The 17,064-nt window shown below is 40.0% G+C and overlaps 1 protein-coding gene across 1 annotated transcript in view; it reads right to left on the reverse strand.

Moving 5' to 3' along the window:
• Positions 1-17,064, reverse strand: part of ME1 (malic enzyme 1) — a 212,602-nt gene that overhangs the window by 132,415 nt on the left and 63,123 nt on the right. The window contains exon 4 of the mRNA XM_003816382.5: positions 425-500. Within this exon, the coding sequence (XP_003816430.4) occupies positions 425-500 (76 nt within the window). The remainder of the gene's footprint in view (positions 1-424; positions 501-17,064) is intronic.

Below are 17,064 nucleotides of genomic sequence, written 5' to 3' on the forward strand. Positions count from 1 at the left end.
TTTTCATTAGCTCACTTACAGAGGTAAGTCAAATGAACTACTTAAAGTCATAATGATAAAAGAAATGAATTAACAGACTTTTTTTCTTGCCTACTTGGATTCCTCTTAGTGGATAATTAAACACAACAGATAGAATTTAAGGGTTTGCTTAAAGAAATTCAGATGCTATCACATATTCAACATTTATCATTACTTAGAATGGAGGTACTAAGAAATTAGATAATAGGAAAACTTAGTATCTAAATGGCATCAGAATAAAATTAACCCACTATGTAAAAATCAAAGGGATATAAATTAGGTGATATTCACTAGAAAAGCTAATGAATGCTACCTATTATCATGAGAATTGTCAGTATATTTTAAACTGTTTTATGGGACAGAAAAAAGAAAAAATTTGCTATAGTGGAAAAACGTGATAACTTACCTTGATGACATCTTCTGGCCATGCATTGAGAACTGAAGCAATATGCCCTCGATCATGGATACTAATAAAGAGACCTCTGCAGAAAAAAAAAAAGGAGTAGTTTACATTTACTTCAGGCCTGTCAAACTACCAGGAATATCTTAAAATTTTTTTCAAACAACAATTTAATTTATCTCAATTTTTATCAAACTGGTGGACATTATTTCCTTAAACAAATAAGGGGCAGGAATTCTTATAAGTAAGGGAGAAATTACTTGAAATAATATATTGACATCTACAATAAAGGGAGATTTGTTGTCTTAGATATTTTAAAATATTTTTAAATTAATAAACATTCACTATTTTTATGTACAGAGAATTTAGATACCATTATCAGTTCCACTCACAAATTCATTTAGAATCTGTCATGATATAATATATATAAAAGCACTTTGAAAAGCAACATGAAGCATCTGTAAACAGGTATTTCCAACGTATATGCCACCTAATCCATTTTCACCACGAAGATGAGAACATGTGTTAGAGATGGCTGAAGTGACTGACTAATGCTGAGTAGTTCTTTCATGTGGAGCTCACTTGATTTCTTTGATTTGTGATCTTAGTTGCCGTTTGCAACTCTGTTATTTACTCTAAAGTCTTTAACACTGCTTGCCCCTCCCATTTCCTACAAAATCTTAACAAGTAACTTCACAAATTAAAATAATAGAATTTAAAATATGTAAATGCCTTATCCTCATTTAAAAGTTTTGCTCTAGTATTGTTAAATGTAACTCACATACAGAGAACCACATACAGCTTAATGAATTGTTATAAGACAACCACCTTTCTACATAATATTCATTTAAACAGAATCTTGCCAGCTACCCAAAACCCATCCCCGGGTTTTCTCCCAAAGACTCTTCCCTTCTAAGTGTAACCACTATCCTCACTTTTATGGTATCACATCCTTTATAGTTAATTTATTATTTTATCACCAAATCATAAACCTTCCATAGGCACTATTGTTTAATTTGTCTGGTAGAGTTTCCCTCAATATAGACTTGGCTAATTACATCCCTATGATATAGGTTAACATGTTAATCTTTCTTCTGTATTCTTGGAAAATTGGTAATTGAAAATTGAATCTAGAAGCATAATCAGATTCATGTTCAATTTTTTTGGACAAGACATTTCATGGGTTGATGTTATCAGAAGGCACACCATATTTGGTATTCCTTTTTGTGATGTTAGTAGCTTATTTTGCTAAATGTCTAAATTCATGAATTCATCTGGCATTACAAAATGGTGATATTCCAATTGTATCATTCATTATGTATTTACTGGAACACCCCTTTAAAGAGAAATTTCACCACATCTACTATTTGGGTATCCAAGGATACGGTTGATATAGAAAAAGGAAAAATGCTTGATTCTCTTTATCAGTTTTTAAATTAAAAAGCTGGTTAACTACATTTCTTCAGAGGTTTCCACTTAGTTGTTGTTGTTGTTGTGTGTATGTGTGTGTGGTTTTGTTTTTGGTTTTCTTTTTTTGATCAATTTGAACTCATGGATTTAAACATATTTGATGTGTTTCAATCCATTATAGTTATTTTCCTTATTGATATTCATATTATATCATCTTGAGCAAGTGAAAGACTCTTCATGCTGTCCCCTGAGTCCTTTTGACATGTCTATAGTAGTTTTGGATAGATTCCTTGCTCTGTTATGATCAAATGTTCCAGGTCTATTTTGAAAATGTTCTGCCCAGACCTAAAATGAGCCATTTTTCTAATCTGTTTCCTTGAGCAGAAAGTGGTCAGGCAAAGGTCAGCTCTCAACCCTCATCTCATTTGACCTCTTGACTGTTTGACATTGTTGGTTTTCCCTTTTGTGAAACACTTTCTTTTCTAGCTGCTGAGATACCACATTTGCCTACGTTTCCTCCTAATCACTACCTGCTTCTTCTCAGGTTCCTTTGCTGCCTCCTCCTCCTCTCTGTCTTCTTAATGTTGAACTGTTTCAGGGCTCTATACTCCTCTCTTCTCCAGCTACACTCACTGATGTAACTTAAGCACTCTCATGGTTGGTTGTTTATTTTTGAAAGTGTCTCGCTCTGTCACCCAGGTTGGAGTGCAGTGGCATAATCTTGGCTCACTGCAGCCCCTGCCTCCTGGGTTCAAGCGATTCTCCTGCCTCAGCCTCTCAGGTGGCTAGGATTACAGGCGCCTGCCACCAGGCCTAGCTAATTTTTGTATTTTTAGTAGACATGAGATGGGGTTTCACCATGTTGGCCAGGCTGGTCTTGAACTCCTGACCTCAAGTGATCCGCCTGCCTCAGCTTCCCAAAGTGTTGGGATTATAGGCGTGAGCTACTGCACTTGGCCTCTCGTGGTTTTAAATATCATATTCGTAGTAGTGACTCTCAAACTTCTATCATCACTCTAGACCTCTCCTTGAGCTCCAAACTATAAATCTAACTACCTACTTAATTCTTTCTCATTATTCAATCTTCAGCTAAAATCTTGGCTCCTCAGACAGGCCTTCTCTGATAACAGTAGTCAGTGCACCTCCACCCCAACATTTTTATCACCTTCACAATACTTAAAAATATCTAGAATTATTTATTTATGTATTCAAATGTTAACTGTCTGTGTCTTCCCTGGCATCATCACCCAGCGTACATGTACACACAAAGCAGCAAGGTGCTTAAGTACAAAGAATCTCTATTTTGCTTACATTTGTAATCCTGATGCCTATAAGTGTGCTAGCAAGTAGTATGTATCCAACAATATGTGCTGACTTCAGTGCTGAAAAATAAGGCTTTTATAATCAAATATTATAAAGCACAGAAAACATGAAATAAATCCAGCCTAATACTGACTCATTAAGTAACCCAAAATTACGTCAGTGCTATAGGAAGATTACTGATGACTGTCTGACTCAACAAGAATATTAACTTACTAAGCTGACACTACATTATATCCTTTCATGGTTTTCTTGCTGTTTCATATGAATGTATTTTTTTTCTCAAAATTGATTATAAGTTCTTTATAAGGTATATATTTCTTTTGGATCCCTGTCATAGTCCAATGTGAGCCTATAAAATCAGCAGGATCTCAATAAATAATTATAAAATTAAAATATTTTTGAACTTTTTAAAGAAGGCACTTTTGTTGAATTATTAAGACATTCTTGGCAATATACTATTTTTTATTTGTATAAATTTAGGGGGTACCAGTGCAATTTTGTTACATGCATAGCTTGCACAGTGGTCAAGTCAAGGCTTTGGGGTATCCAGTAATATTTCTCAGGAACTTGTTAGTTAGCCAACGTTTTCCAAGTAACACTGGTTTCAGGAAACACCATTTTTTTAAATAAGAGAGACAATGAATTACACCAAAATTAACACCAATTAAATGCCAATGTTTATTATATCTGAGTTCAGCTTCAGAAGAAGAGTCATTTGGCCACCTGTAATCTCTTGCACTGAGTAGAGATTCATTCATAGAAAGAATTATTACTTTTGAAGAGAGTTCAACAAATAAAGGACCTGTAACGTCCCACCAAAACCAACCATTTTGGGAGGGCTATTTGAGTTATTTGCAATACTTCCTGAAATGTCTTCATAATTAGAAACCGAATGAGATATCCAAAAGTGTTTTGGCACAGAAATGACTCATACTTTCTGGTACACAGTTGGATATAAAAACATTAATTTTCAACATATACATATATACAGTTATAAAATAAAAAAGTTTAAATAAGAAAGGTATTTATCAATATTTTTTAATGAATGGAATTATAATGAATACCTTTTCACCACCCCTGTTATTCTTGATCAATTTAAAATGTTTAATTTTAGACATGCCAACTAAGAATACTCCTATTTTTGTTCTTGTTTCGTGTTAGAATTGAGACAATTTTAAAATATGGATGCTTTTTCATATATATAGTTCAAACTTTTCTCATAACCTCTTCCTTCAAAACAGACTTGGGAGATGAGATAATATTCTTACTTCTTCATGTTATCTCAGATAATATCCCTAAAAGTTTATTTCGTATCAAGATAAAATTCACCTTTTTATAACATGCAACTTTCTACTGTAATGAAACCTGTATTTCATTTTGGAGATAAGTTTATGACCCTGATCCTGGATCAGTACAGGTAGTAGCCATTCTGAAATTTTCTTAATAACCCTCTGTTCCATTACAGAAGCCAATTTTACTATCTTTTGAAATAAGAAAAGTAAACCCCACATTTTTCACAAAATGTGAGTATGCATTAGTGAGCCCTGCGAGTTAAGCCAACGCTGAGTTATATACCAAAGGTCTGGATTGACAGAAAAAGAAGTACTAAAAAAAGGTAAATTCAAGTAAAATGTAGGTCTAAAGATCAGGAAATAGCTAGGATAAAGATGCAGATTTAGGATAGATATGCCTAGAGTTGCAAGAAATAGAAGAATTATTAAAGGGGAAAGAAGAGAAGGCCAAGGAAAAACATTACAAATTAGTACCCACAATAAAAGAATAAGGTGACTAAGAATGGCCTTTGAGAAGAAAATGATCTAACAGGTAAGACAACCAGTGTTTCTGAAGCCAAAGGAAGTCAAGGGGAAAAAATGTTAAGAAAGCATAGATCAATGTGATCATTAAGTGCAGTAAATTCTTTGAATTCTTCTTTGAAGTACATTACATAAAATTGTTTTTTTCCTGAACTATGATTTAAATAGCCAACATGATGCCACATCACTACCAAATGATGTAATGCATTTCCTACAAATAAAAATATTCTCCTACATAATCTTAACCAGAAAATTAATACTGACACATTATTACCATCTAATCCTCAGACATCATTCACATTTCACCAGTTGTTCCAATATTGTCCTTCATAATTAAGAGTAGTTCAAAATGCTGTGCAATATTTAGTTGTCAGGTCTCTTTGGTCAATCTCATTTCCTCAGTCTTTCCTTGACTTTCACGACATTGATACTTATGAACAATTTAGTGTTTTTATAGAATGTCCCTCTATTTGAGTTTTCATACTGTTTGCTCATAATTAGACTGAGATTATACATCTTTTGCAGTAATATTACAGAAGTGATGCTGCCTTCTTCTCATTGTTTACTATCAGGTGGCACCATTGCCGACTGGTCCTATTAGTGATGATGTTCACATTTAACACTTGATTAAAGTGGCGTCCTCCAGGCTTCTTTACTGCAAAGTCATTCTTTCCTACCTTTGTATTTAACAAGTATTTTGTGAAAGGATTCTTCAAAACTCTGTAAGTATACTGTTTCTTCATCCAACTTTCAATTTATTCAGATCAGTATGGGCTCATAGTTTATTATCTTATTCAACAGGTTTTAATCTATTGCAAATATAATGTATCTGATGGCCAAATTGTCCCAGGTTTGCCAGAGGGAGGCCCTTCAAGCTGGCTTCTATGGCTTTTGAGATATCCCAATTGTGATGGTTAATACTGATTGTCAACTTGATGGGACTGAAGGATATAAAGTATTGATCCTGGGTGTGTCTGTGAGGTTGTTGCCAAGAAAGGTTAATATTTGAGTCGGTGGGCTGGGAAAGGTGGACCCACCCTTAATCTGGGTGGGCACAATCTAATCAGCTGCCAGTGTGGCTACAATATAAGCAGGCAGAAAAATGTGAAAAGAGAGGCTTGCCTAGCCTCCCAGCCTACATCTTTCTCCCATGCTGGATGCTTCCTGCCCTCGAACATCGAACTCCAAGTTCTTCAGCTTTGGAACTCGGACTGGCTCTCCTTGCTCCTCAGCCTGCAGATGGCCTATTGTGAGACCTTGTGATCATGTTAGTTAATACTTAATAAACTCCTCTCTCTCTCTCTCTCTCTCTCTCTCTCTCTATATATATATATATATATATATATATTTCATTAGTTCTGTCCCTCTAGACAACCCTGACTAATTCAGATTTAGTTCTGTCCCTCTAGAGAACCCTGACTAATACAGATTTAGTTCTGTCCCTCTAGAGAACCCTGACTAATACAGATTTTGGTATAAGGAGTGGTTCTAGTGGAAAAGAATATTAAGGATGGAGTTCTTTCATTGGTTTTGGGGTTTTGGGAGTTGGCTGCCTAATATGATTAGACCACAAAATGCTAAGGACTCTACTTCTAATAGCATGGAAAACACTCATAGTCCTTGGCGTGAACTGTTTACAGAGTTATGCAAAATATATGCATTTGACACTCCTGATTCATCACTCATGAGAGGCAAGGAGTTTAGTGACTCTATACCTAATACCTCTGAGCCTATGTGGTGAACCAACGACCATAATAAAGCTGGTTGGTTGCTCCTAAGTTCAGTGGACAAAGTTATGAAAGAAAATGATGAACTCAGAGATTGTATCTCCTGGCTTCAGAAGCATATACTGAGCCTCAAATCTGCTAAGATTGCTCAGAGTGAGAGTCTTATCTCCTGTACAGAAAGAGCTGAAATTGTGGAAAAACAGACACAAGCTGTTATTGTGCAAGTGGCTGACCTGCAATGAAAGGTGCATGCACAGCCTTGCCAGGTGTCTACTGTTAAAGTGAGGGCATCGATTGGAAAAGAATGGGACCATGCAACTTGGAATAGGGATGTGTGGGAGAACCCCGATGAAACTGGGGACACTGAGTTTGTAAACTCTGATGAACTCTTTTTGCCAGAAGGAACAGCTTCCCCATCTCCAGTAGTGGCAACATCCCCTCCTGGACCCATGATGCCATCAGCCTTTCCACCTTTGTCTGAGGAGATAAACCCTGCGCTACCTGAGGCAACAGTGATGGCCTCCCCTGAGGCAGTTGCCAGGCAAGATAATGTTTTTTTTTTCTTTTTTCTTTTTATATTCTCCAATTTAAACTTTTAATTAAAAAGTAAACTTTAATGTTGAAAATGCAAACTTGGGGAAGACAGAAAAGATCACACACAAGGCTGTCACTTCTCATTTGGAAGGTTGCACAGCGGCCAGGCAGAGGCACTCCTCACTTCCCAGAAGGTGGGCAGCTGGGCAGAGGGGCACATCACTTCCCAGATGGGGCGGCTGGGCAGAGGTGCTCCTCACATCCCAGACAGGGCAGGGGCCGGGCAGAGGCACTCCTCACTTCCCAGACAGGGCGGTCGGGCAGAGGCACTCTTCACATCCCAGACGATGCGGGAGCTGGGCAGAGGCGCTCGAGATAATGTTGATTCTCCTCAGGAGCCACCCCCAACACCTCTGTTTGCTTCTAGACCTATAACTAGACAAAAGTCCCGGCAGGCCCCTAGAGGTGAGGTTGAAAGTGTGACCCATGAGGAGGTGCATTATGCTTGAAAAGAACTGCTTGAGTTTTCCCATTTATATCAGCAGAAATCTGGAGAACAGGCATGGGAGTGGATATTAAGGGTGTGGGATAATGGTGGAAGGAAAATAGAGTTGTATCAGGCTGAATTTATTGATTTGGGGCCACTAAATAGGAACTCTGCATTTAATGTTGCAGCTCAGGGGGTTACAAAAAGTTCTAATAGTTTCTTTACTTGGTTAGCTGAAATATGGATTAAAAGATTGCCCACTGTGAGTGAGCTGGAAATGCCTGATCTGCCTTGGTTTAATGTAGAGGAAAGGATCCAAAGGCTTAGGGAGATTGGGGTGGTGGAATGGATTAGTCACTTTAGACTGACTCATCCCAGTAGGGTGGGTCCAGAAGATATACCCTTGACCAATGTCTTGCAAAGCAGATTTGTGAGGGTAGCACCTACATCTTTGAAAAGCCTTGCACTTGCTCTCCTCTGCATGTCAGATGTAACATGGGAACTACAGTCACTCAACTACAAAATTTAAATACAATGGGAATAATTGGATCCTGAGGTGGCAGGGGCCAAGTGGCCACACTCAACCTTCAAACACAAGGTGGGTGGAGCTACCGTAATAGAGAGCAGAGGCAATGCAGCAATCAGAATAGTCTGACTTATGTAGAGCTAGAAGTGAAATTGATAGGAAACCTACTGCGTTCCTACTTAATCTACACAATCTGAAAATTTCTAGGTCGAATGGACAAAAGACTAATTTGAATTATAAAAACAGAGAATCATGACCCCTCAATCAATTTCCAGACTTGAGCCAGTTTACAAACCCACAATCCCTTGAATGAAAGGGAGGCCAGATCCCCTGGAGGAAGGACCCCAGTACATTACCGACAATTTATGCAGTGAATCTTTCTCCCACCCTTCCCCAAGGAGACCTCTGGCCTTTTACCAGGGTAACTGTGCACTGGGGAAAGGGAAATGATCAGACATTTTGGGGACTACTGGACAATGGCTCTGAGCTGATGTTGATTCCAGGGGACCCCAAACATTATTGTGGTCCTCCAGTTAAAGTAGGGGCTTATGGAGGTCAGGTAATTAATGGAGTTTTAGCTCAGGTCCAACTTACAGTGAGTCCCTGGACTCATCCTATGGTCATTTCCCCAGTGCCAGAAATGCATAATTGGCATAGACATACTTAGCAGCTGGCAGAACCCCCACATTGGCTCCCTGACTGGTAGGGTGAGGGCTATTATGGTAGGAAAGTCCAAATGGAAACCATTAGAGCTGCCTCTACGTAAATAGTAAATCAAAAACTATATCGCATCCCTGGAGGGATTGCAGAGATTAGTGCCACCATCAAGGACTTGAAAGACGCAGGGGTGGTGTTTCCTACCACATCCCCGTTCAACTCTTCCATTTGTCCTGTGCAGAAGACAGACAGATCATAGAGAATGACAGTAGATTATTGTAAGCTTAACCAAGTGGTGACTCCAATTGCAGCTGCTGTACCTGTACCAGATGTGGTTTCATTGCTTGAGCAAATTAACACATCTCCTGGTTCCTGGTATGCAGCCATTGACTTGGCAAATGCCTTTTTCTCCATTGCTGTCCATAAGGCCCACCAGAAGAAATCTGCCTTCAGCTAGCAAGGCCAGCAATATGCCTTTACTGTTCTACCTCAGGGGTTATCAACTCTCCAGCTTTGTATCATAATCTTATTCAGAGAGACCTTGATCACTTTTCGCTTCTGCAAGATATGACACTGGTCCATTACATTGATGACATTATGCTGATTGCATCCAGTGAGTGAGAAGTAGCAAACACACCGAATGTATTGGTGAGACATTTGCGTGCCAGAGGATGGGAAATAAATCCAACTAAAATTCAGTGATCTTCTACCTCAGTAAAATTTCTAGCGGTCCAGTGGTGTAGGGACTGTCAAGATATTCCTTCTAAGGTAAAGGATAAGTTGCTGCATTTGGCCCCTCCTACAACCAAGAAAAAGGCACAATACCTAGTAGGCCGATTTGATTTGAGAGGCAACACATTCCTCATTTGGGTGTATTACTCCAGCGCATTTATCGAGTGACCTGAAAGACTGCCAGTTTTGAGTGGGGTCCAAAACAGGAAAAGGCTCTGCAACAGGTCCAGGCTGCTGTGCCAGCTCCTCTGCCACTTGGGCCATATGACCCAGCAGACCCAATGGTGCTTGAAATGTCAGTGGCAGATAGGGATGCTGTTTGGAGCCTTTGGCAAGCCGCCATAGGTGAATCACAGTGGTGGCCTCTAGGGTTTTAGGGCAAGGCCCTGCCATCTTCTGCAGATAAATAAGCTCCTTTTGAGAGACAGCTCCTGGCCTGTTACTGGGCTTTGGTGGAAACTGAACATTTGACTATGGGTCATCAAGTCTCCATGTGACCTGAACTGCCTATCATGAACTGGGTGCTTTCTGACCCATGTAGCCATAAAGTGGGCCATGCACAGCAGCATTCCATCATCAAATGGAAGTGGTATATAGGTGACTGGGCTCAAACAGGTCCTGAAGGCACAAGTAAGTTACATGAGGAAGTGGCTCACGTGTCCATGGTCTCCACTCCTGCCACCCTGACTTCTCTTCCCCAGCCTGCACCGATGGCCTCATGAGGAGTTCCCTATGATCTGCTGACAAAGGAAGAGAAGGGGCTGGTTCACAGATGGTTCTGCACAATATGCAGATAACACCCGAAAGTGGACAGCTACAGCACTACAGCCCCTTTTTAGGACATCCCTGAAGGACAGCAGTGAAGGGAAATCTTCCCAGTGGGCAGAACCTCAAGCAGTGCAACTGGTTGTGCACTTTGCATCAAAGGAGATATGGTCAGATGTGCGATTATACACGGATTCATGGGCTGTAGGTTTGGCTGGATGGTCAGGGACTTGGAAGAAGCATGATTGGAAAATTGGCGACAAAGAAATTTGGGGAAGAGGTATGTGGATCGACCTCTCTGGTCAAAAACTGTGAAGATATTTGTATCCCATGTGAGTGCTCACTAACGGGTGATCTCAGCAGAAGAGGATTTTAATAATCAAGTGACAGGACATGACCCGTTCTATGGACACCACTCAGCCTCTTTCCCCAGCCACCCCTGTCATCACCCAATGGGCCCATGAACAAAGTACCCATGGTGGCAGGGGTGGAGGTTACATATGGGCTCAGCAACATGGACTTCCGCTCACCAAGGCTGACCTGGCTATGGCCACTGCTAAGCGCCCAATTTGCCAGCAGCAGAGACCAACACTGAGCCCTCGATATGGTGCCATTCCTTGGGGTGATCAGCCAGCTACCTAGTGGCAGGTTGATTATATTGGACCTCTTCCATCATGTAAAGGACAGAGGTTTGTCCTCACTGGAATAGACACTTACTCTGGATATGAGTTTGCCTATCCTGCATGCAATGCTTCTGCCAAGACTACCATCCGTGGACTCACAGAATGCCTTATGCATCATCATGGTATTACACACAGCATTGCCTCTAACAAAGGCACTCACTTTATGGCTAAAGAAGTGTGGCAGTGGGCTCATGCTCATGGAATTCACTGGTCTTACCATGTTTCCTATCATCCTGAAGCAGCTGGATTGATAGAATGGTGAAACGGCCTTTTGAAGTCACAGTTACAATGCCAACTAGGTAACAATACTTCGCAGCGCTGAGGCAAAGTTCTCCAGAAGGCCACGGATGCTCTGAATCAGCGTCCAATATATGGCACTGCCTCACCCACAGCCAGGATTAACCAGTCCAGGAATCAAGGGGTGGAAGTGGCACCACTCACCATCATCCCTAGTGATCCACTAGCAAAATTTTTGCTTCCTGTTCCCACAAGATTACGTTCTGCTGGCCTAGAGGTCTTAGTTCCAGAGGGAGGAACGCTGCCACCAGGAGACACAACAACGATTCCATTAAACTGGAAGTTAAGATTGCCACCTAGATACTTTGGGCTCCTCATACCTTTAAGTCAACAGGCTAAGAATGGAGTAACAGTGTTGGCTGGGATGATTGACCTGGACTATCAAGATGAAATCAGTTTACTAATCCACAATGGAGGTAAGGAAGAGTATTCATGGAATAGAAGAGATCCATTAGGGCTTCTCTTAGTATTGCCATGCCCTGTGATTAAGGTCAATGAGAAACTACAACAGCCCAATCCAGGCAGGATTACACATGACCTAGACCCTTCAGGAATGGAGGTTTGGGTCACTCCACCAGGAAAAAAACTACAACCTGCTGAGGTGTTTGCTGAAGGCAAAGGGAATACAGAATAGGTAGTAGAAGGTAGTCATCAATACCAACTACAACCACGTGACCAGTTGCAGAAAGGAGGACTGTAATTGTCATGGGTATTTCCTCCTCCTTTTGTTAAAAACATGTTTGTGTATTTATACACTTGTACTAAGAAAATATCTTCATTTTATTTCCTTCCTCCTTTATCATGTGACATAAGATTTATTAACTGCACATCAGCATTTAAGGATTGTTAACTTTATGTAACAGTATTTGGGTTGGGGATTGGTGCATTTCTAGTTGTAGGAAGGATAGTTGTATTATGTTAAGCATAATTATGACCTTATTATTGTCTTTATTTGAAGATTATGTATGATTTCAGGAGATGCATATGGGTTCAAGTTGACAAGGGGTGGACTTGTGATGATTAATACTGAGTGTCAACTTGATAGGATTGAAAGATACATAGTATTGATCCTGGGTGTGTCTATGAGGGTGTTGCCAAAGGAAATTAACATTTGAGTCAGTGGGCTGGGAAAGGCATACCCACCCTTAATCTTGGTGGGCACCATCTAATCAGCTGCCAGCATGGCTAGAATATAAGCAGGCAGAAAAATGTGAAAAGAGAGACTGGCCTAGCCTCCCCTACCCTACATCTTTCTGCTGTGCTGGATGCTTCCTGCCCTAAACATTGAACTACAAGTTCTTCAGCTTTGGAACTCAGACTGGCTCTCCTTTCTCCTCAGCCTGCAGACAGCCTATTGTAGGACCTTGTGATTGTGTGAGTTAATACTTAATAAACTCATATATATATATATATATATATATATATATATATATATATATATATTCCATTAGTTCTGTCCCTCTAGAGAACCCTGACTAATACACTGATCATTTTTCAAGTACATTCTTACTTTTTGGTATATATCCCAAACTCATCTTTTACTTACTCTGGCACAGCCCTGGAGTCAGCAATTTTTCTAAGCAGTTCTGGGTCCTTTTGGTAGAGAATGCTATTTAGATGTGAGTGTTCCATGTGCTCACTGATCCAGGTGTGTTGCTGCTTCCAGGCCAACCCAATGGACAAAGCTAGAGACTATATATAGGTACATATACACTTCATGCATATGTATGTGAATATGTGGGTATATACATATCTATCTATCTATTATCTATCTATCTATCTATCTATCTATCTATCTATCTATCTATCAAAAACATAAATTTGCAGCAATACTTCCAACAGGGTTCATTCTGGTTGTCTCCCTTCAGTTTTCACTTTTTCTTAATAGTGAGAAACCTAGCTTCCATTATGTTTAATACTAATTTGATCAGTCCTCCTGAATGAAACCAACTGCCTCCCCTCCCCAAGTTGATGCCCCACTCACCTCACTCAGACACCAATCTCTGAAGTAAGTAGCTCTCCTACCTGGAAGTCCTCCTCGTCCCACTGGGGCTCTGTCACCTGGCACTGGACTGCCCTCCTACACAGATTCTCCTCTCACCTCACTTGTCCTCACACCCTGAGGCAGGCCACCAACCTATGTGGGTGTTCTTTTTTTTGAGACAAAGTATCGCTCTTGTTGCCCAGGCTGGAGTGCAGCGGCACGATGTTGGCTCACTGCAACCTCCACCTCCCGGGTTCAACCAATTCTCCTGCCTCAGCCTCCTGAGTAGCTGGGATTATAGGCTTCTGCCACCACGCCCAGCTAATTTTTTGTATTTTTAGTAGAGATAGGGTTTCACCCTGTTGGCCAGGCTGGTCTTGAACTCCTGAGCTCAGGTGATCCACCTGCCTCGGCCTCCCAAAGTGCTGGGATTACAGGCATGAGCCACTGTGCCTGGCCCTATGTGGGTGTTCTTAACCCTGCCCAGTCTTCAACATTTCATGCAGGGTTCCCAGCCCTTTCAATGAGAAAATGAAAGAGCATGATGCAGAGAGGGGTGCAGCTTGACTGTTGCTGTTATCTCCAAGGAACACAGAAAAACTAGTGTAAGGTATATAAAAACAAGCTATAATTATTTACTGTTGGTTGGGTGCAGTGGCATGTGCCTGTAAGCCCAGCACTTTAGGAGGGCAAAATGGGAGGATCACTTGAGGCCAGGAGTTCCTTACTAGCTATACTTAGATTCTTCACAAGAGCTACTTCATATTTCCCCTGTCCCTCACTCCCACCCCTCTATACTCTCAATAGATTAGTACACTTTCATTTGCTCCAAAGATAAACAGAGATTCAGCTTCTAGCTATCTACCTATAAACTTCCTTCCATCTGTATCCCAGTTATTTCCTTCATTACAGTATTAGTAAATAAGGGTCAGTGTCTCTGTCCTCCAGTCCAGTTTACCCTGACACTGTCAGTCTCTGGCTACTCCTCAGTCTTCATAGTCTCTTTGTTTCTGCTTACCCCTTAAATGCTGGCATTCGCCAGGCTCCAATGTTCAACTCTTCTCTTTTTTACTCTAATGAACAGTGAACGCCTAGGGAATCCTTGCTTTGCTCCAATCCTTGGACTCATTTTCAAAGTCCACTTTGTCTCAGCTTCTGCTACATCAGATAATTTGGCTTCATCTCCCATTAAGGTTCCCACCCTGTTCTTGGCATTTGATCAACTAAGCCTGAGAACTATCTGGTTTCCAACTCTGAGTGATGTTTTAAGGATTCATTTAGGCATCTGTCCAATACCTCCAGCTCCTTTTCACTGCTAGGCTAGCTCCTAATTGCTTACCAGAGGCAGTTCAAGTGTTAGCTCCTCTTGGAAATATTTCCTGACCCACATTCTCAATCTGAGTTTGGAATCCCTCAGAAATCCCATAGAACCCTGCTGTCTTTCTCTACTATGATGCTTATCATATTGTCATATAATTTTTCACTTTCTTATATGTCTGTCCTACTAGATTACCAACTCTTGAAGTCAGGAATTTTGTGTGAAGAAGGAATTTGCCTTCAAAAAAGAAGGAAACAGGGAGAAACAGAAAGGATAAAGGTAAGAAGAAAGAAAGATAGTTCAGATCAGACTGGGGCTCTAGCTGGCTCAAAAGTGGGTGAAACACTATGGCAAAAATCCTAGGATGAAGAACACTGAGGAGCTATACGATCAATACAAGAGGACTATCCAGTTATTGCTGTATACCTCTCTTGCCACTTCTGTGACCAAATTACCAATGCATTGCATTGATAGTTCAGATCTAAATAGCACACATAGATGGCTGCAGTTTCCAGAAATCAAAAGACTTCCACCGAAGTCTTGGATCCCTCAAAGTCACTTATGAGGGATTAAATCAACTTCTTCCAAACTCCTGTTAATATTGATATTCTGATCTCCTCCCATGAATCACAAAAGTTCTCAATGGCATCTAGACTAGTGAATCCTTTCCAGAAGGTTTTCAATTTACTTTGCCCAGATCCATCAAACGAATCACTGTCTATGGCAGCTATAGTATTACAAAATGTATTTCTTATATAATAAGACTTGAGAGTCAAAATTACTCCTTAATCCACAGGCTGCAGAATGGATGATGTTAGCAGTCATGAAAACAACATTCACCTCCTTGTACATCTCCATCAGAGCTCTTATGTGACAAGGTGCATTGTCAATGAGCAGTAATATTTGTAATATTTTGAAAATAATCTTTTTTTTTCTGAGCAGTATGTCTTAACAGTGGGCTTAAAACAGTAAATCATGCTGTAAACAGATGTGCTGTCATCCAGACTCTTGTTCCATTTATAGGCAAGGTAGATTTAGCATAATTTTTAAGGGCTCTAGGATATTCAAAATGCTAAGTAGGTATTGGCTTCAACTTAAAGTCACCAGCTGCATTCGGCCTTAACAAAAGAATCAGTCTGTCCTTTGGAGCTATGAAGCCAGGCATTGAATTCTCCTCTCTAGCTATGAAAGTCCTATGGCATCTTCTTCCAATAGAAGGCTGTGGTGTCTCCATTGAAAATCTGTTGTTTAGTGTGGCCACCTTCATCAATGATCTTAGCTAGATCTGGATAACTTGCTGTAGCTTCTCCCTTAGCACTTGCTTCTTCATCTTGTACTTTTATGTTATAAAGATGGCTTCTTTCCTTAAACCTCATGAACCAACCTCTACTAGCTTCACCATTTTCTTCTGCAGCTTCCTGACTTCTCTCAGCCTTCCTAGAAATGAAGAGAGTTAGGGCTTGCTCTGGATTAGGCTTTGGCTTAAAGGGAATGTTGTGGCTGGTTTGATCTTCTATCCAGACCGTTCAAACTTTCTCCATATCAGCAATATGGCCGCTTTACTTTCTTATCATTGGTATGTTCATTGGAATAGCACTTTTAATTTCATTCAAGAAGTTTTCCTTTGCATTCACAACTTGGATAACAGTTTGGCACAAGAGGCCTAGCTTGCAGCTTGCCTTCCTCACTAAGCTTAATCATTTCCAGATTTTGATTTAAACTGAGAGATGTGTGACTCTTCCTTTCACCTGAACACTTAAAGGCCATTGCAGGGTTATTAACTGGGTTAATTTCAACACTGTTGTGTGTCTGGGAATAGGCCCGAGAAAAGTGAGATGAGAACTGCTGTCAGTGGGGCAGTTGGAAAACACATATTTATGGGTTAAGTTTGCAGTCTTATATGGGAGCGGTTCATGGTACCCCAGAATAATTACAATACTAACATCAAAGATCTGATTACAGATATAAGATCACTATAAAAGTTATAATAATAACAAAATTATTTGAAATATTGTGAGAATTATCAAAATGTGACACAAAGATACTAGATACAAGTGAACACATGCTATTGGAAAATGGCACTGATAGACTTGCCCAATGGAGGATTGCCACAAACCTTCAATTTATAAAAAACAAAAAAAAATTATCTGCAAAGCCCAATAACATGAACAAAAATTAAACGAGGCATGCTTGTACTAATAAGCTTGGTTTTAGTTTCCTATTAAATATTTCCACATGTTTTGCATGTGATTTAAATATTAACTATAAATTACATTACTTTTATGGTCACTTTTATGGCCACATTTCTAATTTTTGTTGCATTTAGTCCACTAACTTCAAAGGAGTCAAATGTTATCATATAATAAATTAAAATGCCATATAACTACAT

The sequence above is a fragment of the Pan paniscus genome, chromosome 5, assembly GCF_029289425.2.
Source record: "Pan paniscus chromosome 5, NHGRI_mPanPan1-v2.0_pri, whole genome shotgun sequence".
Lineage (NCBI taxonomy): Eukaryota > Metazoa > Chordata > Mammalia > Primates > Hominidae > Pan > Pan paniscus.